Source organism: Nycticebus coucang, chromosome 23 (assembly GCF_027406575.1).
Source record: "Nycticebus coucang isolate mNycCou1 chromosome 23, mNycCou1.pri, whole genome shotgun sequence".
NCBI lineage: Eukaryota > Metazoa > Chordata > Mammalia > Primates > Lorisidae > Nycticebus > Nycticebus coucang.
Window position 1 is genome coordinate 3092745 of NC_069802.1, and position 26788 is coordinate 3119532.

The 26788-nt window shown below is 35.9% G+C and overlaps 1 protein-coding gene and 1 non-coding gene across 25 annotated transcripts in view; both read right to left on the reverse strand.

Annotated features, from left to right (window-relative positions):
* FIP1L1 (factor interacting with PAPOLA and CPSF1) overlaps positions 1-26788 on the reverse strand; it is a 74187-nt gene that overhangs the window by 11660 nt on the left and 35739 nt on the right. For 12 of the 24 annotated variants that reach the window (XM_053578056.1, XM_053578052.1, XM_053578049.1 and 9 more), the window contains 5 exons: positions 24892-24985; positions 22967-23123; positions 10426-10452; positions 8343-8397; positions 6937-6992 (listed from right to left, as the gene is read on the reverse strand). In XM_053578056.1, the coding sequence (XP_053434031.1) occupies positions 6937-6992; positions 8343-8397; positions 10426-10452; positions 22967-23123; positions 24892-24985 (389 nt within the window). The remainder of the gene's footprint in view (positions 1-6936; positions 6993-8342; positions 8398-10425; positions 10453-22966; positions 23124-24891; positions 24986-26788) is intronic. The other 12 variants (XM_053578057.1, XM_053578051.1, XM_053578054.1 and 9 more) reach the window with 1 other exon arrangement.
* Positions 14611-14716, reverse strand: LOC128576210 (U6 spliceosomal RNA). The gene has a single exon (XR_008377313.1). It is a non-coding gene; the product is annotated as a U6 spliceosomal RNA (small nuclear RNA).

Genomic DNA, 26788 nt, shown 5'->3' on the forward strand with positions numbered 1-26788 from the left:
CCATGCACTGACCCAGAGCCTCTATGTCATTTCAATATGGTATAGTCTGGCTCAGTACCTGTGGCTCAAGCGGCTTAGGCACCAGCCACATACACCTGAGCTGGCGGGTTCGAATCCAGCCTGGGCCTGCCAAACAACAATGATGGCTGCAACAAAAAAAAAAATAGCCGGGCGTTGTGGCAGGCACCTGTAGTCCCAGCCACTTGGGAGGTGGAGGCAGGAGAATCGCTTGAGCCCAGGAGTTGGAGGTTGCTGTGAGCAGTGATGTCAAGGCACTCTACCCAGGGCAAAAGCTTGAGGCCACATCTCAAAAATATATACATATGATACAGTCCAAGCGAGGACTCTAGAGCCAGGTATAAATGGGTGCGGATCACAACTCAGCCACTTACTGTATGACACTATAGTAATGAACTGAATCTGGCTGCCCTTCAATTTCTTCACTTGTAAAATGGAGATGGTAGTCTGTCAGCATTACATGAGTTTGTGTAAACAAGTTTCCCAGAAGTGTTAATATAGTAAGCACTGTATAAATGCTATTAATCAAAATCTCAAAAGTTTTTCATGGAACTCGCAGTCTAAAATACATACATAAAAACAGTGTCCAGAATGCTTCTGACACAGAATAAGGAAGACTGACTTGCACTAGATATCAGACTTACTACAAGGCTCTTAATTAAGACAGTATGGTATTATTAGTCAAACTGACCAACATAATGGCCTGGAGAGCCCCCAGGCAGGTTATGCATACATAAAAATTTGACATAGATGGAGATGACACTGAAAATCCCCCAGGAAGGAGAGACTATTTAAAAAATGATGCTGGAACAACCACATCTCTACTTTATACCAAAAAACCTGCTTAAGGACTTAAACATAAAAAGCAAACTTTGAAGACATTCTTTGGGGAAAAAAAGTACTAAAGAATCTTATCACCTCAGACTATACTATAAATCGATAGTGATCAAAACAGCATGGTACTGGCACAAAAACAGAGAAGTAGATGTCTGGAACAGAATAAAGAACCAAGAGATGAATCCAGCTACTTACCGTTATTTGATCTTTGACAAGCCAATTAAAAACATTCAGTGGGGAAAAGATTCCCTATTTAACAAATGGTGCTGGGTGAACTGGCTGGTGGCCTATAGAAGACTGAAACTGGACCCACACCTTTCACCATTAACTAAGATAGACTCTCACTGGATTAAAGATTTCAACTTAAGACAAGAAACTATAAAAATACTAGAAGAGAGTGCAGGGAAAACCCTTGAAGAAATTGGTCTGGGCGAGTATTTTATGAGGAGGACCCCCCGGGCAATTGAAGCAGCTTCAAAAATACACTACTAGGACCAAGAACACAGTAAGTAAAGCAAGCAGACAGCCCTCAAAATGGGAGAACATATTTGCAGGTTATGTCTCCGACAAAGGTTTAATAACCAGCATCCACAGAGAACTCAAATATATAAGCAAGAAAAGAACAAGTGATCCCATCGCAGGCTGGGCAAGGGACCTGAAGAGAAACTTCTCTGAAGAAGACAGGCGCATGGCTTACAGACATAGGAAAAACTGCTCATCATCCTTAATCATCAGAGAAATGCAAATCAAAACTACTTTGAGATATCATCTAACTCCAGTAGGATTAGCCCATATCACAAAATCCCAAGACCAGAGATGTTGGCGTGGATGTGGAGAAAAGGGAACACTTCTACACTGCTGGTGGGAATGCAAATTAATTCCTTTTGGAAAGATGTTTGGAGAACACTTAGACATCTAAAAATAGATCTGCCATTCAATCCTATAATTCCTCTACTAGGTATATACCCAGAAGACCAAAAATCACATTATAACAAAGATATTTGTACCAGAATGTTTATTGCAGCCCAACTCATAATTGCTAAGTCATGGAAAAAGCCCAAGTGCCCATCGATCCATAAATGGATTAATAAATTGTGGTATATGTACACCATGGAATACTATGCAGCCTTAAAGAAAGATGGAGACTTTACCTCTTTCATGTTTACATGGATAGAGCTGGAATATATTCTTCTTAGTAAAGCATCTCAAGAATGGAAGAAAAAGTATCCAATGTACTCAACCCTACTATGAAACTAATGTATGGCTTTCATATGAAAGTTATAACCTAGTTATAAACTAAGAATATGGGGAAGGGGAAGGGGGAGAAGGAGGGTGATTGGTGGGATTACACCTGCGGTGCATCTTACAAGGGTACATGTGAAACTTAGTAAATGTAGAATATAAATGTCTTAACACAATAACTAAGAAAATGCCACGGGTGGCACCTGTGGCTCAGTGAGTAGGGCGCCGGCCCCATATGCCGAGGGTGGCGGGTTCGGACCCAGCCCCTGCCAAACTGCAACAGAAAAATAGCCCGGCGTTGTGGAAGGCGCCTGTAGTCCCAGCTGCTCGGGAGGCTGAGGCAAGAGAATCGCGTAAGCCCACGAGTTAGAGGTTGCTGTGAGCCGTGTGACGCCACGGCACTCTACCCGAGGGCGGTACAGTGAGACACTGTCTCTACAAAAAAAAAAAAGAAAATGCCAGGAAGGCTATGTTAACCAGTGTGATGGAAATGTGTCAAACAGTCTATAAAACCAGTGTGTGGTGCCCCAATGATCACATTAATGTACACAGCTATGACTTAATAAAAAAAAAAAGAATCTTAATCTTCATGTACTTGAGGTGGAGAATGGAATGATCCAAATGCAAACCCAAGTAAAATGTGGCATGACTTTACACAATTGATGACATATAACAACAACAAAAAAAATCCCTACCATTCTGAAAATCTGAAGTACTCCCAAATCCAAAGCTTTCTGAGTGCCAGTATGACACCCCAAATGGAAAATTCCACACCTAAGTTTACTTGACGAGAATCAGTCAAAACGCAATCCAAACTTTGCTTCATGCCCAAAATTATTTAAAATACCGTATGAAATTTCCTCCAGGATATGTGTGTAAGGTATATATGAAACATAACTGAATTCTATGTGTAGGCTAGGGTCTTGTGCCTACGATATCATATATATGCAAATATTCCTAAATGCAAAAACACAGGCCATCCCAAACATTTCTGGCCGGAAGCATTTTGTTAAGGGATCCTTAACTTAAAATTTAAACTGCCATAGTAACTTCACCTTTGAGGGAGTTAGGTATTTAATTATCTTTGCAGTGTACCATATTTACATGATGATTATATAAATATGGTTTACTGTTTACCTTTTAGAATAAAAAAACCTGTCAAAGCATAGATAATTTATGAACAGAACATAAATGTTTTAAGTAGAAGTACAGCTGACCAAAACTCGGAGGTGAAGGCTTAGGTAGATACACTAATATTCTAATTTTATACAGTAAAGATTGATGATATGTGAAACAGGGCAAGTCTATAAATAAAAAGAGGGATAAAAATAGTGATACAACGTTACTGGTGGGAAAAGGCGAGGGGTAGTGATAATAACTGAGCAAAATGCATGTCTATCATGCAGGAATACAGCAGATGGCATCTGAAGATACATAATGACAAAATGGGTGACAAGCACTTGAAGAAATGGAAAGAAATAAAAAAACATGAAAAATGCTCTACCACTCTTTTTTTTTAATTAATTTTTTTTTATTCTGGATCACCATAAGAGTACACACTGTTAGGCTCCCCTGTCTGTATGTGTGAGGTAAACCTGCCTTTCTTTAATATTCCTGCAAAGATTATCTCACTAGGTCTTACTTGACAAACCCAGTCTTCATATACTCATGAAGAAAAATTAATATTCCATCTATAATGTTGTTTAAGAATGAATTATAGAACTCCAAAATAAGTAAAATAAAGGTAAAAGAGAATTATCTACAAAGAAGCTGTATTTATCATCTTCATTCTAGGGTTTGTGTTTCACTAGAATGAAGAAAAACTACTCCCTTTCCTTAATTCTTACAATATGCTTTATAATTGTTATTATTAAAGACTTTCATTTAATTAACAAAAAGCTTGTCTCTAAGAAGATTTGGATAACAAAAAGTAGGAGACTCCTGCTTTCTAACGAAAAATGTGTATATATTACTTTGAGAAAAAGTTAAATGCTTAATTAGCAATTTTTAAAAAAATAAAACCTTCCACAATGAGAGTGATGATGGGTAATCTGAAGAATAATTCTTTCTGATAAGAAATATTCCTCATGTTCATCTGCACTGTTAGAAATACACAAGGAAATGAATATCAAAACAGGAGCTGTCAAGTTCTACAAAAGAGGTAAAAACAAAACTTTAGCTTAGTAAGCAATGTTTATCAAGTGGTAATTACAGGCAACATACTTAGCACCTTATAGTCAAAAGATTTAGGTTATTATCAAAGCTATGAGATGGATACAGAACCCAAACCCAGGCTGTCTGACTGCCGGGGCTGGACTGTAACAGTGATGTCCCAGAAAGCAGAAGGGCAAGGAAACGTGGAGCTCTGTGGGGATGGTGATGGTGACTATAAAAACTATGGCTAACATTTGAGTAGAGACTAAGATCTCCACTGTATTTTTTTTTTTTTTTGTAGAGACAGAGTCTCACTTTATGGCCCTCGGTAGAGTGCCGTGGCATCACACAGCTCACAGCAACCTCCAACTCCTGGGCTTAGGCGATTCTCCTGCCTCAGCCTCCCGAGTAGCTGGGACTACAGGCGCCCGCCACAACGCCCGGCTAGATCTCCACTGTATTTTTAATGAACATCAGTTTGTGAGGAAGAATTATGCTCTCTGTTTAACGGCTTACGAACTGTAAGAGTCAAATAAGTGAGAGAGAAAGCAGAATTCCAACCCAGGGACGCTGACTGCGTGGGTGCCTAGCACAAGAAAAAGGCAGAGAGGGAGTGAGGAGCGAGTCATTGAAACTATTAAGTCAACACAAGCATCACCTGTATGGCAACTACAGCTCTGAACAAGCTTAGCCTGAAGGACAATTCACAATGCCTTCATACAGGTATCTAGAAGCATATGACTAATCTATCAGCAAGGCACAGATTAGACCATATAGTGGCCTGGGGGTCCATTAACTTTTCTCCATCCTCAATGGTACTGAGTACATAGCACTGAAATTTCCCCCTGGATCAATTGTGCAGGACACCAGAACCCGCCAGACCAATCACGTCTCTTTGACATCAAGATTATTTTGAGCTGGAGGCAACTGAGAATCAGATATAAGAAAAGCTTTGTAGCTCTCTTTCCCCTGAAAGGGGACATGCCCATAATGCCCATAATTTCGGCATCATGTTTGCCCAAATGCAGAACATAAATCTACCTACAAAGGTAGAAGTGTCCCTTTTCCTTCTCACCATGAAGGACAAAAGCTGACACCGAAGATAACTTTAGGCCCTGAGCAGCTGGAGGAGGCACCAGAGGACACCACCTGTTGAGTATGACAAGCCCTTACAAACTGTGTATTTTCATGGCCACCCCCAGAGATTCAGTCCTTTTTTTCTATCTTGCCAGTTTTCTAAAAATTTCCAGTTCTTTTCTGAGTTTGGCAGGTCCACTGGATTTCTAACCCACCTCTGTGAGCAGCAGTCCCCCAGGTGCCTCTCTGGATGGAAGAGGGGCACAGGAAGCTTGTTTTTCTCTTGCTCATCTGCCTTTTGCTATAGGGATCCACCATGAGCAGGAACTCTGAAGAGAGAAAATTCTTCTTTCTTCTCTATTGCTCTGCCACTCTAAGAAGGCATCTGGGCCACCTCTCACCTTTCTACTCACCCCGAAATCCATAATTTCCTCAAAGTAGCCAGAATGGAGATTTTTCAAACATAAAAGCAGAAATTTCACATACAAATTTCTAAGCAGCTCCTGACAGCACCGTAAGGTCCCTACTCCGGAGCACTGCCCTGTGTGTTCTTAATCTCACTCTCCAGGGCAGCCACACTACACTTTGAGCTCATAAAGCCTTGTGTGTTCAGGCCTCCCCCAAGACTTTGAACAGCTTGAAGTCAAATCACCTACTGCTCCACCATTCCAGAATCAGAAGACCCTCCTCTGTGCTCCTGTGACCCTCTCTTCTCTTGTCACTTGGATATTTCCCCCACGAGACTATAAATTTGTGCCTATAAACCACACACAGCTTAGAGTAGCCTTAAAACTGAGTACAATGCAAATCACTTTTAAAATAAAGTGAATGAATGATGAAGAAATCTAAGCGGAAAATGCTATCAGAAGCCGTTGGAATAGATAAAAGTTGTCAAGAGTGAAGCCCAAAAAGAAACTATAAATGATTTAGAAGAAAAATTACACCAGTGAGGGTGAAAAATGAGAACAAGATTACCTGGATGCCACAAGTCAAAAAAAAAAAACAGAAATATTAACAACAATAAAGACAAATCAGTAATAAATCCTAAATCCTCTTAGAAAAAAGCAAGGAACAAATATCACTGTTGTGCCACCACTTTTTTTGTGAGACAGAGAGTCTGACTCTGTCGCCCTGGGTAGAGTGCAGTTGTATCATAGCTCACAGCAACCTCAAACTCTTGGGCTCAAGTGAACCTCTTGCCTCAGCCTCTCGAGTAGCTGGGACTACAACAGCCAGCACAGTGGCCAGCTATTTTTTCTATTTTTAGTAGAGACAGGGGTCTTGCTTTTGCTCAGGCTGGTCTTGAACTCCTGAGCTCAAGCAATCCAATCCACCTGCCTCGGCCTCCAAGAGTGCTGGATTACAGGCATGAACACCGCACCAACCAGTCACTTATGAATTTTTAAAAGTACAATTGATAAATATCTGAAAATTATTCAGTTAAGTAACCCTGCAGACTTAGACCCAGTTATTGCTTTAGTGAATATTTTTAAATTGCTCTGTCAAATGTTATTTTCAACCATGAATACATGCTTTATTGCTTTAAAAATAAATATTTAAGTACTACACTGATTCAAATTGAATCCAGGCACGAAAAGACACACTTACCATTGCTATATGGAAATGCACGTGCAGAACGACTGTCATAACCAGAGGAATGTCCACTGTTGAAGGAAAAAATGCACTTTTATGTTTGCTGCAAATACATTCTGAATTTTAATAGTTTGGTACAAATGGAAAAACATCAAGGAAAAGTTATAACTTTTCTTCAACCACCAAAATTAATGATTAATTCTGTAATGTTATTTTTTAATTCTAAAACACAGGCTTTTTAACTTCAAAAATATTAAATATAAAACCAGATTTTATAGGAAAAATAGAAATTTGACAGTACTATGTAACATAAATAACCCAATCAATTCAGCAAGACTCACTAGTGAAATAACAAAGTTCTAAGCTAACAAGATATTTGAGATTTAACATTTAGTCTTCAAAGATTATTTTAATAGTTATAAATCAATAATTCAGTCCAGCTAATAGGATAAACAAATAACACTGTTGAAGATTTTGACTGAGAAAACAAATGCGTGTTTAACAGAGACTTAATAAAACGAAGTCCTTATTTCTCACAATTTACACTTTCCTGAGTTCTGCAGTTTCCTCTGCAGAAAGCCACATGCATGGCTGGATGCTACTTATGAGACATTCTCACAATTTTTGTCTTTTTACACAACTTGAATCAATCTTTCTGAAACATACAATTTTTACAGTTTGTTTGCCATTTAAGAGGAAATAACAATAGTCCTATTAGTGATTTTTATCTGGCAAGAATTATGCTGATATTTATATTTACCAGCTTTTTTAACCTTTATACTCTATCAACCCCTTAGATAAAAAAGGAAACTGAGTCTCAAAAGGGTTTATGAGCCTTGTCTAACAACACTTGGGTGACTCCAAAGCTGACGTTGCTAAACAACAGATTGCCACCCATGAGGAAAACAGCCCCCAATTCCAGCCAGCATAAACATCAGTGCAGGGCACAGAAAATACAGCCCTGCTCTGAGGAGCGGGTGCAGCACTCCTCCTGTGTGGTGACGCAGCAGGCTATCAAGAAACAAGCCGTTCCTGACTGAGGCCCAGAAGAGCTGTCCTCTAATCCCAAAAGAGGCATGCATTATTCATGATTTCCAATCACCTATGTTTGTATTTTCCACAAAGCTGTAGCCAAGTTTTTAACAGTCCAGGGGTTTCTTTAATCAGTGTGTCATAATTCAAAGCAAGATACTATCTAAAAATAATTACAATTTAGTTTTCTTCATTCTGTTTTGATATCAGACTATAGAGTCCAACTGCTTATATTCAAGTAACTAACACAGATCCAACTTTATGAAAGAAAAAGCAAGTGCTATGTTTATAAAATTGTATCTTTGAAAATATTACTAAGATATGTACATGATTCTTCAGTCAAAAAGCTATCAAAGGATCAAAAATCTACAGCATCTATACTGATTTACCTTTCTATTGTTGGGATAAGAGATGGAGGAGGAGCGCCTGGTGGAGGAGGAAAACCTGAAACATTCAATCATAAGACAGAAAATTAACAGATGTTAACTTAACGTCAGTAGTGAAACAAAGCTGCTGCGTATCACTAAGTTTCTGTGGGGATATGAACGTGCTTCTATATGTTATAATGGACGGAAAAAAATGGAGCTCAAACTTATAAACAGATTGTTGGAGCAATAAAACTGTAAATACACAGTCTGGTCTAACACACAGCACAAACTGAAGAGTCAGGACACCCGGTCTTATTTTCAGCACCACACACAGCCCATTTTGTGAGTATGAGAAAGTTAATCTCAACGCCTTACCTTCTCCATACATAAAACAGTAGTAGTATTGCCACCACATGCGCTATACTTGAAATATTTTAGAAGAAAAGCAAATAAAATTGCATTTACCACTTTCAAAAAAAATATTTTGAGTTTGAGATTTATAGAAATTTCCTTAAAAATGTGTAATTTGTAAATAAAATCTTACCAGTAAATATAGTAATGCTCAAGGCTGAGAACACCCATCATAAAATGTGTTTTAAATACACAAGCATAGTGAACTATTTCACAAAGAAAGGCACATAATGTAGTTTGGAGATTAGTTTTAGAGGAAAATAATTTGTACCTTTGTATCATGAGGTCTGCATTCTTAAAATACTTAAAATGAAATATCACAGAATAATACGGCTAAAAAAAAGGAGCTTAATAGTTAATCTACTCTACACTTTCAAATTCAGATGGGCAAAAAAGCATCCCAACAAAAGACTCGAAGATTCCACAACTTAGGATACCAATTCCTTCCAGGTTTTTACAATCCTCACTTCTAGAAAATGCATTCAATTACATCATTTAACTCTCTCACAATACAATTTATACACTGCCCTGAGAGAGCACCAGGAGTTGTCCACCATCACATGCTCTTCTCATCTTCTAGTTATTTTAAAACACTTCCATTAAGCCACCTGTTTAATATTCTACATAAAAATGCATCTCAGTTCTCGGAACCCTCCCTCAAAGACCCATTTAAATTGATTTTTAACCTTGCTTCAAGCTGTTCAAAGTTTACTGTGCTATTCACTGTAGCCAGTTTTAGACTCTAACTCCTCTAACTAAAACATCTTAAAAAGGTAAAGTTTAGCAATTACCACCTTAGTGCTGGAATCCACAATCCTATTTTATACAGCCTCACAATCTCACTGCTTTCTAAACTAAAAAGACACACCAATAATTCCTTTGACTTTCCCTACATCTTTTTCAGCCACATTCACACTCAATGACTCTCTATCCTGCATCTAAATAGGTGTACTAACATAGGGTACCTAAACCTATTTGTTTATCAAGGTCATTTTGAATTTAGACACCACCACCCCTGCATAATCACTTCAGCTTTTAACACTAACTCAGTAAACACACTTGCTATCAGGTTTGCCATCACACTATAAAAAAAAAAAACTGACAAAAATGTAAAAAAAAAAAAAAAAAAAAAAAAAAAAAAAAACAACACTAGGCCACGTATAAACTTCTACTGATCGTGCTGTTACAATAGTGAACAAGCAATCACAACTCTGAGAACACCACCTGACTGTCAATCCATCTAACTGTCGTGTGGCTCAGAACATATTTTCTCATGACATTGAACTATTCCAGCAAGATGTAAAAAAAAAATCAGAAACCATGATAAAGTCAAGAAAAATTAAATTATCCTTCTCTTCTCTCGTAATCACTTTATTATATAAAAATTAATTGGTCTGAAAAGATATTTTTAATAAAAATTTTATTTTATGCCCTATACAGTTTTCTTATGAATGAATACGGTGAGAATTTTCTCAGAACCTCTATTTCTACAGAATGGGTAAGACAGGTATAAGAAAACTAAGTATCTTAATCAAAACTGGAATGAAGCAAAGGCAGAGCTGAAAATAGGACCTTGAAATCCCAATAGCCTATTCCACGTTCTAACTGCCATCAACACTGTCCCTCCTGTAACTATAAGCTTGAAATTTCATGTTTATTAACAATGATGGAGAAAACATGAAAAAAGTTTTACCTGGAGGTGGTACAGTTATTGGAATACCTAAAAAACAAGTGATGAAATTTAATATAGTAATTGGATTTCAGAACCTGTAATGTATTTATGCCATCACCAAAACAAACTTTGAAATAAAACCCCTCGCCTCATTATCCTAGCTTATTCACTCAAGAGAAGCATTCTGTTTTCTTGCAGAGGACCAACAATTCCAACTTCCCTGATGAAAACCCAGTCTAACAACTTGATGACCATGTTTCCCAGGCTAGTTGCAATCACAAATGAAGTTAGACTGTCAGTTAAAAAGCACACCTGTGCATTCACAAACATCAAACTCCATGAAATTCATGCTAACTAAATTTGATCAACAATGTGTGATCCTGTTATTTTGACATTTTAATAGGGAAACTGATCTGTCAGCTCTTTCCATAATACTGCAAAGTAATTCAACATGATAATGAATGTTATTTGCTTTTGTGAACCTCAATACATTGCGGGACATTCAAGTGCTGATTTGGACTGTCTTACTATTACTGGTAGAAACAGGAAAAGTTGGTATTTCCTTTGATTTGTAGGAGGAGAGGAAGGGGGTAGAGTCAGTTCATAATGTACACCCCCAGGGCACACTAAAATAAATGCGAAAGATGTCCTTCTATAGATAGGTGTCAGCAGGTAGCCAGCTCTTTGGTAGAGTCTACTCTATCAACTGCCCACTCTACCTACTACTAATTTGAATGACTCTCACTCTTTGTTTGCATACATTATAAACTTTAAGAAATAAACTATGAACAAGAATTTTCAATTTACACTGGCCAAATGTGTCCTTAAATCCTAATGTAAAATGTATTTACTAAGTACTAAAATTAAATTCAGCATTTTAAATTAATAGATACATGAAAGGCAATTTATGTGGCATGCAAATTATTACTTTCAGTTTAAGAAAAATGGCATTTCTAGGTAGGAAAATAGATAAAAAATTAAAAATATCTTTGTCCAGAAGAAGTGCTATACCATAAATAACTTCAACACAGCCAGAATTGGTTTACTAAATCCTATCTTTAAAACTGCATCAAAATGAATCCTAGAGGAAAGAATAATCTAATTCATTAACTAAACGCATGCAAAAACTGAAGACAGAATTATTTTCAAATGTTTTGTCAATGGAAACATCTGCTAATAATTGTTAATGTTCTGATGTATTCATTTTACCAGAATAAGAGATTTATGTTAAAAAAAAAAAAAAGTTAAGGCAGGAAATGGCCTTAAAATAGAGAAACACCTGATTTAACCACACATGCAATAAAAAGATGTTCTTAACTTTCAAAACCAACAAGACTAAAAAAGATATGTAAAGCAGCCATCATGTTTCAAAAATCATTAGGCCTTTACAAATCTACTAAACTGACCCACAGTTAAGAACAATTTTTATCCGTTCTGAAGTTACCTTTCTGCTTGCCAAATAACTATAAAGAATCTAGCAAACAATACAAGCTAGTCAAGTTCCAGACCCCACACTAAATTGGAAAATTAAGGAAAGCAGAGCATTAAATGCTCTTCATATATTATCTAACTGTCTCTAGAACAGGACAGACTTTTTTCGAACACTATTTAACTTCACTATTAGATCTAGTTTTCACCTTTAAATACAAGATTATTTTTTGAGGTATGTAAGATAAAAAATTCTATCAAAGTCAACTGCCCACTCTACCTACTACAAGCCCAATAACTTTACCTAAATTAATATGTGAGCAACATGTATCATTTCAGCTAATGCTTACTACAGCTTACCAAAATATAAATTCATGCAACAGAACTAAGAAATTACTAGTCAACCCCTTCAGAACACTGAAGTTGTAAAACTTGGACAAACATAAAAGTAAAAAACTTATGACCAAATTATTAAGTTCTCTATGAAAGTAGTCCTAGCTCTATGGGAGGCTAAGGCAGGTAGATTGCCTGAGTCCAGAGGTTCAAGAACATCCTGAGCCAGAGTGAGACCTGGTCTCTACTAAAAAAAGCCGGGCGCTGTGGTGGGCACCTGTAGTCCCAGCTACTTGGGACACTAAGGGCAAGAGAATTGCCAAAGGAAGAAAAGAAAAAAAAATTAAAAAAGAAAGAAAAAAAAAAACTTCAAACTAAGATAAGTGAAAGCCAGTTGAAATTGAAAACAAAATTAAAACAAAATATGACAGTCTGCCTTTAATGTGAACTTTACAGTGTAGTATCACAGGGATGGACGAAACAACCAACTGGAGTAACACAGTCTAAAAGAAGACAGACATCCTTTCCATAATATCTCTACTATCAGAAAGTTGGCATGGGAGAACTAGGAAGGGATCATTCTGTGAGTCCTCTATTTCACCCAAATCCTTATTAATAAATGTTTACTCAAGCAGAACAAGGTTGAGTAGCAGAAACACTATACAACCAATTCTTCGACAACTGTCAAGTGTTATTTTCAAAGTCAGCTCCATATACCAGAGGTGGCAGGTTTAAACCCAGCCCCACAAAAAACCGCAAACAAAAAAAAAAAAAAAAAAAGAAGAAAGTTCATTATGTGGTATCAGGTAGCGCTTATATCATTCTCATCTAAAAATCACTATTTAGTATTTGACTTGTGTTACAAAAGAGAAATAGTGTAAGTGAAGAGAAAATTTGTCTCAAAAATACCTGCCCTGCCCCCACTCAACAGCTGCACCCTCATGGCCAGTACGCACTCTAACAAAGCCAACAGACTTGAAACACGCAAGGCAAGAATTGTGTATCCTTCTATGTCCTGTATCTGTAAAAGGAACAGAAAAAATATTTTCTTAGAAAGCCAAACATAAAAGTAGTAAAACTAAGATTTATAGTACTGGCCAACAATGTTTGGAAAAATATTCAGGCTCTTACAGACTCAACAGATTACTGGCATAAAAATGAACATCAGAATCACCTGCGGAGTCCATCAAAACACAGATTGCTAGGCCTCTCCCCTAGACTTTCTGATACAGAAGGTCTGGAATGGGGCCAGAAAATCTGTATTCCCCCAGATTTCCCAAGTTGCTGGCCGGGGATCATACTATGAGGATCACTAGACTAGTTTAGATTTCCATCCTCATTTCACTGCTGAGCAACTAAATACAGAAGAAAAAAATCCCATCCCAAATTTTATGGAACAATAGTTATAACAAGCCTACACTATTTGTCATTCTGAAAAGAGAAGAGGATTTAATTTTCCAGTTTGTAATGTATACTCTCATATGTAAATGAGGGGCAGGCTGGAGAGACCTGAAATCATATTTGGGAAACTGAAGGAACTAAGGCAAAGAAACAGAAAGGCAGCATTCCTGTTAAATACCGTACTGAAAAGAATTCACAGGCTACACAAAGACTGAAACATTCTCAGTGTACTCCATCACCATTTTGTATAATTAATGGCTTCTGAGGTGGCTCTCAACGATCTCTACCATTTTGGTCTGTATGCCTTTGTAAACCTCTGTTATTTATGTCCTACCTGGAGTGTGGGATGGACACTGTAACTTATTTCTAACACACAAAACACATTTTTAAACGTGCTAGCTGTCCCTTCCATGACAAGATGGCGAGAGACAGTGATGTCCAGCTCCCGCAGCTCTCCACTGCCTCCTTCCCTTCTATGCTTCAATGAAGCAAGCTGCCCTGGTGGAGAGGACCAGTGAGGAGCAAAAGCCCTCTCAGCCCAACAGCCAAGAAATAACTGGATCTTTTGTTTCATTGTGTTTTTTATTTTTAGCTTCCAGTTGGTCAAACTGGTGAGTGAGGCTGGAAACGAATACTTCCTCAGTCACGCCGTTAGACTTATGAAGTCTGAGAGAGACCTTGAAACAAAGGATCTAGCTAAGCTGTCCCCAGATGCGATAATAAATGTATTTATGCTGTTTTAAGACACTGTATTTTGGAATAATTTGTTCCACAGCAATAGAAAAGAATACATGGAATAATCACCCACCTTTTCTCCAAGTTAAAAGGAAAAAATACAGCAGAATTCTGTAAACTATATTTTCTATTCCTCACTAGTAAATTCCAAATTCTATCAGCACTATTATATAAGAAATAGATAAGCAATCACTTTCTTAAGTCTCAGTGATTTCTACTTCAAAGCCAAAAAAAAATTGAGTACAAAAAAAATCCAGCTTTACAAAAATCTTTAAATATTACCTTTTACCAGAAATACTTTTCTATGGATCAGGATTTTCATGCTTGACGAATTTGCATGTCACCCTTGCACAAGGGCTGTGTTAATCTTCTCTGCATCCTTCTAATTTTAGTATATGTGCTGCCGAAGCAACACGTATCCTCTTTATCGGGATTTGTAAAATTTTATACACATAATTATATACATCTACCATCTACCCTGTCTGAACAAAAATCAGAATGTAGAATATTTAAAACCATTTCTTAATAATCAAAACAATTACAACAAGGTACAAAAAAAGGATGGAAGTAATTTTACAGAAAAAAATGTATAAAAAGTGCTATGGTCACAAACAAAGCAACCAAAGTTACCAGAATACTTCATATCTAAAAGGTAAAAAAGATAATTGTACATGAACTATAAAATGGACAAACTATTTTATCTTTATTAGGATCTCTCGATCCTCTAATTTATAAAAGCTAAAGTTTACAGAAAATAAAAAACTCTCAGACAAAATATTTTGATAGAAATGTCAGTATTTTTACATAGCACTTGTAAAGGAATTGATCTATACCAGCTCACATATAATCACAAAATGATTAGAAGAACAGAATAGGAAGGCAGACGTTAAACCATAATTAGATTACACAAAATGTAGCATTGATGGTGTATGAAAAGTATAATTATTAGAAGGAGAGAACCCATGAAAAAAAGATATTAAAAATTTAATTTCTCCTAAATTTACATTTAATTTGAATTGTGCCAGAAAATACTATTTATTATAGATAATTAGCATTATTCCCTATCTTGAGTTTACTGAAAACATTCATAAGCTGTTTTTGTTCTTAAGCGACAGGGCGACAGGGTGGAATGCAGTGATTGGTCCAGTCACAGCTTGCTGAGACCTCCAACTCCTGGGCTCAGGTGATCTTCTCACCTTGCCTCCAAGTAGCTGAGACCACAGGTGCATGCAACCATAGGCAGCTAATTTTTTAAAATTTTGTAGAGATGGGTCTCACTATGTTGCCTTGGCTGGTCTCGAACTTCTAGGTTCAACTGATCCTTCTATCTTGGCCTCCCAAAGCATTGGACTAACAGGAATGACCTATTGCACCCAGCTATTGCACCCCATAAAAACATTATGAAATTCTTTTTCAAAAGTACTTCTGGAAAATGCTTACATTTCTGGCAAATAGTACCAATTAATATGAGGTAACCTGTTAAGTAAGAACCAAAATCCAAGGCACTATAAACTTAGCTTAATAAGTGTTATATTCATAAAGTAGCTTCTGAATTAGAGGGATACAATTGTACTTCCTCAAACACAATTGTATGGGATGGATAATATTCATCCAATATAGGCCAAGCTTTCATCAAACCAACAATCCTCAAAGTTTTGTCCAAGAATTCCTGGGAGTCCCTGAGACCCTTCCATGAAATCTGCAAGGTGAAAACTATTTTCACTAAGATGTCATTTGCCTTTTTCACACTCATTTTCCTACAAGTGTACAGTGCATTTTTCCTGAGGCTACATAACTTGAGATTTGGCAATAGATTCAAGGCAGAAACAACCAGAGAACTCCATTCTTTTTTTCTATTAAGTCACACTGTAAAGAGATTTAGATAGTGTAAAATAAGGCCACTTCTCCCTAAATTTTTTTTTAAAAAATAGCTGTTTGTCACTAAATAATTTTATATTAACATGTAATGAGCTTATTATGAGTGTCACTAAATATTTTAAGTTCTCAATTTTAACTTATAATAAGAAAAATTAGATATAACAAGTATAAACAGAAACTCTTTGGGGTCTAGAGTAATTTTGAAGAGTTTTCTTAAAAACTTTACAAAAGTCTGTAACCAGTTTGAGAACTGCTATACTGAAGAATCAGACTGCTAACAGGAAAACAATCTAATGAAAATGCAGACCTGTGGCTCAGTGAGTAGGGTGCCAGCCCCATATACCGAGGGTGGTGGGTTCGAACCCGGCCCCGGGCCAAACTGCAACACCAAAAAAAAAAATACATATATATATATAGCTGGGCATTGTGGCAGGTGCCTGTAGTCCCAGCTACTCATGAGGCTCAGGCAAAAGAATCGCTTAAGCTCAAGAGCTGGAGGTTGCTGTGAGCTGTGATGCCAAGCACTCTACCAAGGGCAAGAAAGCGAGACTCTGTCTCAAAAAAAAAAAAAAAAAAAAAAAGAAAGAAAAAGAAAATACAAGCCTCAGAGGAAACCAGTGCATCATGGCTAATCCAAAGTCAAGGCATTTCAAGGAATGGACAAGATTTTTGAGTTCACACAATTAGTAGATGTCTAGTAAGATACCAATCTACATGACAACAGTCTTTCAGGAAGGAATCTACACCTCTGCTATCTAAATAAACAGCCAAACCCCAACTTCAAAGGCAGAGATGCCTTGTTTGTGGTCCAGAGTAATTGGGTTACATCTCAGTAAACCAAAGGGCTTTCCTCGACTTAGTGGAATTGAAAATACTGAGCTAGATTTTAATTTTCCCAAGACCTACAGAAACATGGTCAAATGAACCTTAATCCTAAATTAATGCAACAAGAAATGAGTTAAACTGAATTTGCTCTCTATCCTTCAATAAACTGCATTATAAAAATTTAAATAAAACATGACACTTTAGTAAATGAGCATTTAAAAGCCCAAATTAAAAGCATATCACAAAATTCACAATCACTGATTAAATTCTGTTATTTCAGGAATAAAGTAAGCCAAGCACAAACAAATACATGATTCCACTGATATGAGGTACCTAGAATAAATAAATTCATAAAACAGAAAGTAGAACAGAGGTTATGCAGGACTGGGAGGAGAGGAAAGGAGTTAACGAGTAATCGGTACAGAGTGTTTGTTGGGGATGATGAAAAAGTTTTAGGTATAGATCATGATGATGGGTAAATAACATTGTCAATGTATCTAATGTCAATGAACACTTATAAATGGTTAAAGTGATAAATATTATATATATTTTACTACAGTCAAAAGTCAAAATCACCTTTCCTATAACATCCTTCCAATTTTACAGTTTTTCTTCCATAAAGTAAGTATTTCAAAACTGACTTACTCAGTTAAACATGAACTTCCTAACACAAATCAAACAGCAAAACCTTAACTAGATCTTTTTAAAAAATCTGATTCTAGCTCTTTATAATCTCCCTAACTTCTCCATTCACAAAGATATGTATGCATATATTTCAACATCAGAGAACTGCTTTTTTAAAAAAAGTTCTCAGGCACCTACTGTGGTGAATACACATAAAACAGTAATATATAGTTTCCCTGACATAGACACTGATTCATTTCAACACAGTTAATAAAGAAAATAAAGACACTCTTCCAGCCCCAGCGCAGTGGTTCATGCCTATAATGCTAGCACTTGGGAGGCCAAGGTGGGTGGATTGCCTGAGCTCACTGGTTTAAAACCAGCCTAAGCCAGAGCACAACCTTGCCTCTAAAAATAGCTGGGTGCCTGTAGTCCCAGTTACTTGGGAGGCTGAGGCAAGAGAATCACTTGAGACCAAGAGTTTGAGGTTGCTGTGAGCTATGATGGCACAGCACTATACCAAGGGCAACAAAAAAAAAAAAAAAGACTTTCAAGGAATACTGCCTGGAATGGAATTCTGGTTTTGCTGTTTCTGGCTATTGGTCAAATTCCTTAAATCTAGGTTTCCTCATCTATAAAACTAGAATAGCTACTTCAGATTATGTTCAAGAATCAAATGAGTTAATACATGAGATATGCTCAGAATAACTTTTCAGAAGTGAGCATTCTAGGTATTAGCTATCACTTCTCTTATTACTCAGTAGAAGCATGAAACCACACTAACGTTGGTCTGAAAAAACTTAACACAATAGAAACTATTTTTTGGTTCAATAGAAAATGAAAATAACAGATTTTCTAAAAATTATCAAAAACCTTGATTGACCAGTATTTGTTTTCAAGCTATTATCAAACACGGCTGTAAGGAACTACATAAAATACTTTTGCACTTCCAGAGCCCTTGTCCCATCTTTGTTGTACCCTAACATAAACATTCTGTCCTGTTACTAAATAAGGTTTCGTACATGTTTGTAGATGTGTGTTTGAGAGGGGGAGGCAGTAATCTCTCTTCTTCTGTCAGCTGCTTTACAATGAAATCCTTCAGATGAGAGCTGTCTCTATCACCTCATAATTGGTAAGGAGTGATCACCTTCTTATGCAACAGGCCATATCTGTAAACCTCCAAGAAGTTCATCATAAATTTTACGTGCGCCTATCCCCAACCAGGGCCTTTCTAAGAATGAATAAAATAATTACTGGGGGCACCTGTGGCTCAAGGAGTAGGGTGCCGGCCCTATATACCAGAGGTGGAGGGTTCAAACCTGGCCCCCGGCCAAAAACTGCAGTAACAACAAAATAATAATTATGCTAAGATAAAATGTAATATAAAGTAGGGCTGCTCCTGGGAAATCTAGATTTATGGCCATCCTATTTGTAAAAAAACTAGTAATACCCCAAAATACAGGTATAACATATCATTACTGTTTCTGTTTTGTCATACTTAGGACTTTTATCTTAAAAACTTATGCATTAGAAATTTAATGTTAACAAAAGCAGCATAAAAGTACATTTAAAATCAACTCTTAAATTTTTTTCTCCTTTTCTGTTCAGTATTTTTAAAGAAAGCAGAAAATGCAGGTTTTTCTATATAATGGAGTACCTCTTAAGACTTTTTAAAAAAAGACTGCTGAGTCAAAGCTTTCTTTCATTAGTTTCTTGTGATTCTTAAGGTAATTTTAATTATAACAAACTATAGAACACAATGTAACCATACGCTTCTATGGCAAATGGTAATTGAAAATTGTCTTTAAGTGGTGTGCACTTAGCTGGTACACATCTATTCAACCGTATTGTTTTTAAAACAGAGCCAGCATCCATTTCAGTTAAATGTTATCAGCTGTCAATCTGAAAGTCACCTCTGTTCTTGTGTGTGTGTGTGTGTATATAGTTAACTTACGTTAATTCTCTAAATACGTTAGCTAATTAAGTTAACTATATATAAGTAACTATATATATAAAACATATGTAACTATATATTAATTAGCTAACATATTTAGAGAATAAACCTACATTAGCTAACTATATATAGTTAACTACACACACACACACAACCAGCTAACATATTTAGAGAATGCCAAGTATACATGAGACACTGGCTAGCACAGCAGGGAAACACAGATGGAAATACAGCCTATATTCTCCCTAATAGCTCACATTCTAGTAAAAATAGGATTAATTCAATTCTAATTTCCAAATATTTGGTTTTATTTGTTTGTTTGTTTGAATTGGTATCCCCCAGTATATAAGCTACAGTTAGGTACTACTAAAAGTAACATTAGAATGCGTCTGAATCTGTATTTCTTTTTTTTTTTATTTTTGTAGAGACAGAGTCTCACTTTATGGCCCTTGGTAGAGTGCCGTGGCCTCACACAGCTCACAGCAACCTCCAACTCCTGGGCTTACGCGATTCTCTTGCCTCAGCCTCCCGAGTAGCTGGGACTACAGGCGCCCGCCACAACGCCCGGCTATTTTTTTGTTGTTGCAGGGGCTGGGCCTGAACCCGCCACCCTTGGCATATGGGGCTGGCGCCCTACTCACTGAGCCACAGGCACCGCCCTGAATCTGTATTTCTTAAATGCTGACAGGACAGCATGAAAACATAATCCAAGAATATGCAAAGAAATCTGAATAAGTATAAAAATATGAAAAGCACATGACTGAAAATTCCATTAAGTAGATAAATTTAGCAACAAAAAATAATCAGCAACACTCTACTGTACAATGCCATCAACAACCCAAACATTATTCAAAGACCTCTTACACTTATTTGGAAAAAAAGTAAGCTTTCGGATAATGCCACCGCCTAAGTTTCTGGATATTCTTACACCAGTATTTATTTTTTCATCTTTAATTCATACCATCTCTCTATTATATAAACAACTAGTAGTATTGAACATACTAGTTCAACATTATATGTGTGTATTATATATATACACACAGAGAAGGTGCCAAAAAAATGTACATAACATTTTAGAAAAGGAAAAAAACTATTAAAATTGTAATGCTCAAATTATACCAATGATGGTTGCTATCTTGTACGTTCTATCTAGCATCTCTTGTAATTATAGTGAGTGTTACTATTTTTACACGGTTTTTTCCTTTCGTAAATTGTGTACACATGTTTTGGCACCACCTGTCTATTAGGAATATATGCATATTATTAGCTAGTAAATGAGGACATGCTTTCATTCCGTCATTTGTAATGACATGCATGAAACTAGATAACATTATGCTAGGTGAAATAGCTGACAACAACACAATCCCACTTAACTGGAATCTAAAGAAGTTGAACTTATAGAAGTAGAGAGTAGGCTTGGTGCCGGTAGCACAGTGGTTTTGCTGCCAGCCACATGTACCAAAGGTGACAGGTTTGAACCCGGCCCAGGCCAGCTAAACAAATGCAACAAAAAATAGCTGGGCATTGTGATGGGTGCCTGTAGTCCTAGCTACTTGGAGGCTGAGGCAAGAGAATCGCTTAAGCCCAAGAGTTTGAGGTTGCTGTGAACTATGACACCACAGCACTCTATTGAGGGCAACATAGTGAGACTCTGTCTCAAAAAAAAGAAGTAGAGAGTAAAATGGTGGTTACCGGAAGCTGAAAGGTGTGGGAGGAGAATGGGAGATGATGTTCAAAGGGCAAAGGTTAGGTTAGATAAGAGGAATAAATTTTACAGACATCCTGTACAACATGATGACTATAGTTAATAATAACCGTATATTTTAAAAATGCTAAAAGATTTTAAATAATCTCACCATCAAAATATGATAAAAATGAAGTGATAGATATGTTAACTAGCTTAATAATATCATTCCACAATGTAATTAATCAGACCATCGCCCTGTACTCTAAAAATACAAGCTATTGTTATTTGTCAATTAAAAACAAAATTTTTAAAAATTTCAAAAGAAGAAAATGCTTTCAAATTACCTTTAATACCAAGTAAAGTTTAAATAAAATACAAAGCAATCTAGCATAAGGACTATCATCACAATGATTTTTTTAGTCTCAATCAAATAAATTCAAAACTTAATTATTTCTACATTTTATTTCACTCTTTTTTTCAGAGGACAAAGGACTCAATTATGAGTCATGTAAGTCCTCTTTCATCTGGTTAATACTCAGCATATTAAAAACGCAAGAATCATGTGTCCAATGCCAATGTATAAATGATTTGTGTCTAATTCAGGTGTTCAAACAAGAAATTTATTGAACTTTAGAAAGAATGTTGTTGGGAGAAAATATCTCTAACCTATTCCAGTCTTCCCTTTCTTCAATTTTTGAGACAACAGATTCTCTAAAGCCACAAGTCATTTTTTATAATATTTTTCTTATCCTTTCTGAGAGCAGAGTTGACAGGGGACAGAAATCAAAGGTGTTGAAGATATAGAGTAAAGGCAGCAGCTGACATTTAGAGGCTAAGGAGGAAAATTCAGGTAAGGACTACTGGACCCTGTATTTGGCTCTGTACTCCGATCACAACTGGTATCTCAAAACAAAGACAGTTCTCTTACAAATGCAAGGTAAGTGAGAGCCTGGCTCTCCCGTACAAGCTGCTTTTATTATGAGGACGTAAATACTAGTACACGTTCTCCCTAGGAAAAAATAATTATAATCTCAATCACTGCTGTTAAGTTTCATAAAAATTTGATTGAGATTGATAAATATTGAAAACTTATTGGGAATAATTAAGAGATTATTTGTGAATTATTTTCTCTATTACCACTGATATTGTTTTTAATAATTAAAAGTAGCTAAAAATACCATAAAAATTTACACTACTTTTCTGCCTTGTTTAATGAAAGTAAATACCAGGTACCCAATAGCAGTCTCATAAAAGGAAACCAACATAAAAAACAAAAGAAGACCAGATTGAAATTTAAGTGCAATCTCTTCAAAGAATATAATTTTGTTTTATATACTCCAATTCTGAAGATATCTTTAAAATTTTTTTCAAGCATGTTAACATATGGTTTATAACTGGATATGGATGTGTACGTTTACTATTGATAACTTTGGGGATCACTATCATACTTCTGGATCACAACTTCAGTATCTACACTTTCCCTACATTAGAATTCTGCCTCTTTGCTACACTGCAAAAGCAAGACACATATGTATCTGTTTCAGCATGAATCTGTAGAAGACTTAACATAATATTAGTATTACTTCTATGCAATGTAATCAAATACATATTACTTCACAATATATATTTTGTTCAACTCAATAAAGGAAACATAGGCTATTTTTCTGTCAAAATCAAATGTCTTATTTACTATTTACCTGGTGGTGGAATCAGAGGTGGAGCAGTGCTGACAGTTGGAGGAGGTGGAAGAAACGGAGGAGGTGGAAGATGGGTGGGAGGAGCTCCTGGAGGGAAAAATGGAGGTGGTTTGCTAAAATTATTGTCTACTTCAGTAGCGGATCTTTCAGAAAGGACCTAGAAATAAAGCACAGTAATTAAACAGATGAGTAAATGTTATGATCTAAGAGTAAGCCTAGTAAATTAATATCATTTTATCTATGAAAGCAAAAGGTAGTTTAATTCACATACACATATTTTTGAGGGGAGTAACAGTTGTGTTCATGCGTATAGCTATGCATACTCACACATATATGCTCACATGCATACTTTTTAAATAGTGCATGAACTCAAAGCCTAAGAAAAACTGGATCATCACAAGAAAAATTCTTAATAAAAATGTTCCAAACAGGAACAAGTACTTTATAAATATAATATTAATCTTTGTCATCCAACCAAAGTTAAAGTGTCCAAGTTAAGGTAATATAATCATTAATCACAGAAAGCTGTTAAAAAATTGCAGGGGAGACTTTCACTTTGCTAGGGCCAGTCATCACCAGGTTGTAAAGACAAGACTGTCAGGAACGCATCAACAGGATGCAAGCGACAGGGCAGTAAAACATGGAGAGAACTTCTTCATGGGAGCCTTGTAACTTAATTTAGACTAAGGATTTATGCTTGAAAAATACAATAAAGCAGTATTTGCAAAATGCTTATCTGTGCGAACAGGTAAGGGACAGATACCATTATGAACACCTCAAACCTACTTAAATAAAACAGCAAGCAAAGTAGTACTTAGAAATTTGGATTTTTCACATGTTCCCTAGGAATGTATAAATAGGCTTGAGAAAAATTAAAAGCAGCCAATATAATGTGGTACATGTAATTAAAATCCTTGCTGACTAAAGCGTATCATTTAAACATCCAGTCCCTCATCATCATTAACTTTTCCTATACTTAAATATAGTCATATTTGTAAGGCTTATGCTGATAAATTATTTCTTAGAGAACAATTATTTTAAGAAATCATTGCATTTTAAAGGTGGAAGAAAAGAAAAAGGGGATTATCTTCTATTTTAGAAATAATTTGCCTTAAAAAATGCTAAAAAGAACATCTTACATTAATAATTTATTGAAGGTAAGAATTAAAACACTTTAGACATTTTTAATGTACTCAGAAAAGGGGAATGAAGAACATATGATCAAAGCTGAATAGTGGGAAGTATCAGTTAATATAACAATATCCCAATTTTGCTTAGTAGTAAGAGGTATGTCAAAAAGTTAAAAGGGGTTATCTCATCTCTAGGTGGCAGAATCATCAGTGGTCTTTTTTAAAACTTTTTCCATATTCTAATTTTTGTTGAATAGACAAAAAATCCAAATCTAAAAATCTCAAGTATAAAATCCGAAACTATTTGAGCTCCAAAATCTAAGTGGAAAATTCTACACCTGACCTCATATGTGACAGGTAGTCAGTCAAAACACAAATCCACAACTTTATTCAGAGTCCAAGGGAAAAAAAAAGATAATCAATTATTATGACAAATTATTTATGCAACATGTTTCATGTTTAAGTTTGATTCCCATCACCATCTTACTATATACATGCAAATATTCCAAAATCCAAAATATTCCAAAATCTTAAACACTTCTGGGCCCAAGCATTTTTGACAAGGGATAGTCAACCTATATTACATTTATAACAAGGAAAATGAAAAACCATAATAGAACCAGAGATTATAAATTCTAAATGAAAACACAAGGATGACTGATTCTACCTTTTAAATCTCTTTGCATAAAACTTAAAACATAGCATGGCACTACAAACATTAAATACATTAAATTAAAACTTGAATAAACATACGCATAATCTTCTAGTTAGAAAAACCATTTTTAAATACTAAACCTGTATGTTGCTGTTCTCGTTTGCTCGCCGCCTTCCTTCCACTCGGCTGATAGTTATAGTCTGACCAATAACATCAATTGCTCCAGGTAATCTCCTGTAACATAAAAATTGAATCCATTCAGTTTCATCCAATTAGATATCTGAAAACTAATCAAAATATTAAGTGAGAAATGAATGCATGTACTTTAAAACAGAATCAGGTTACAACGGATTGAAAAAAATCTCAATGAATTGGACACTATTTTATACTGTCATAAACTGTTTTACTAAGTTAGCTAAAACATACCCAACAATGATCATAATGAGGAATTTTAAGCAACTTTTCTTCTAAATTTACTATTTTTTCATAGTCTCTAACTGAACTTATCTTTGTGAAACTGAATCAAATAGCAAATGCCAGACACAAAAGGGAGTAAAAATTTTTGCCCACTACAATCTTAACCCTTATCAGAGTTCTACTACAGAAATTTTTAATGTTGTACATGTAATTTATAAAAGGTTTGAAAAGAAATAATGCTCATTTTGAAACACACAGGGTATTTTTCTTAGTGATATACTTCAAGCATTAAAAAACATAAAGGGAACCATTTCTGATAATTTACCTTTAAATAGAAAAATTCAAATATTTAAATATTTGTCCTTCTTCCAAAGTGAGGATATGGAAAAATAGTCTACCACAATACAATGGGGCAAATTTAATAGGAAAATCTGGTAAGTTATTTTTTAAAAAGTTAAAACAATGTCAAAAGCTACTGTGCTTTGTACTTTGTACAAGTATGTATGGCCTAACAAAATAACAGAAGTCACCAGTACAAACAGGCAATGACAAATGTCTCTTTATTCATGTTTCATTTTTGAACACTCCTACCTTTAAAACGTCACAGGAAGAAGTAAAACAATTACAATACCAGGATCTTTCCTCAGTCACCAGGGTAGGTTCTTAAAATGACCAGTAACAGCATCTACGATTTGTTTGATGCCTGGCGTGTAACACCTCACAAAAACTCTCAACTTAAAAATCACTGGACACTTGTTAGGGACAATAAAGCCAGAGTCAGGGTGAAGTCACTGACCAACGTATTAAAGGCAAAACTAACTTTCAAACCTGAATCTTTCTGATCCCAAAGCCTACAGGCCCCTTCCCTTGAGGTGTGCTTCCTTCCAATAAAGTAATTCACCTTTGTTAAGAACCGTCCAGAAATCATGAGTTAGTGAAAGTTTTGTCTCAAGTGGATCTTGAAATACTTCATAAGTAATTTTATGCTCATAAAAGTAAACAGCCTTATAAAAACTATACAATGACATGTGAAATGTCCTTTCTCTATAATTTTAGTTAGAAAAACAAAAAACCTCAAGTCTTTCTAAATTCATGCCTAGATAGACCTCTGAGATTCCTTCATGATCTCAAAAGACCAAAAGTGATTTTGCCTAACTCCTATCCTCTAATATAGCTGGGAATATCCTAACATTCACAAGTTAGAAAAACCCAAATACCTCTAATATCAAACAAATATTTCTCCAATTTCTTCTCTAAAACTTAGAATAATTACAAAGCTACACCCATGATAACATCACATCAAAGCACACACCGTGGGTCCTCTGATATACCTGCATCTCAGATTCTCACGTCTGACCCTACACAGGTGTGTGTTCTGAGGCCAGGATTTCCCTGTTTACTGCTACCAAGACTTCATGGTCAACATCGGCAACTTCTACTCTACTAGTCTCCTTTCTGGTTCTTTTCTTTTCCCTATCCCTGGAGGCACCCCTCTCCACTTTTATATTAATTCTCATCAAGAACAAATTCTCACAAATTTGTCTGGATTTGAAATTTAGATCGCAAATTCTCCAAACTGTTAAAAGTAGTAAAAATTAAACCTCAATATTAAGAGTATAA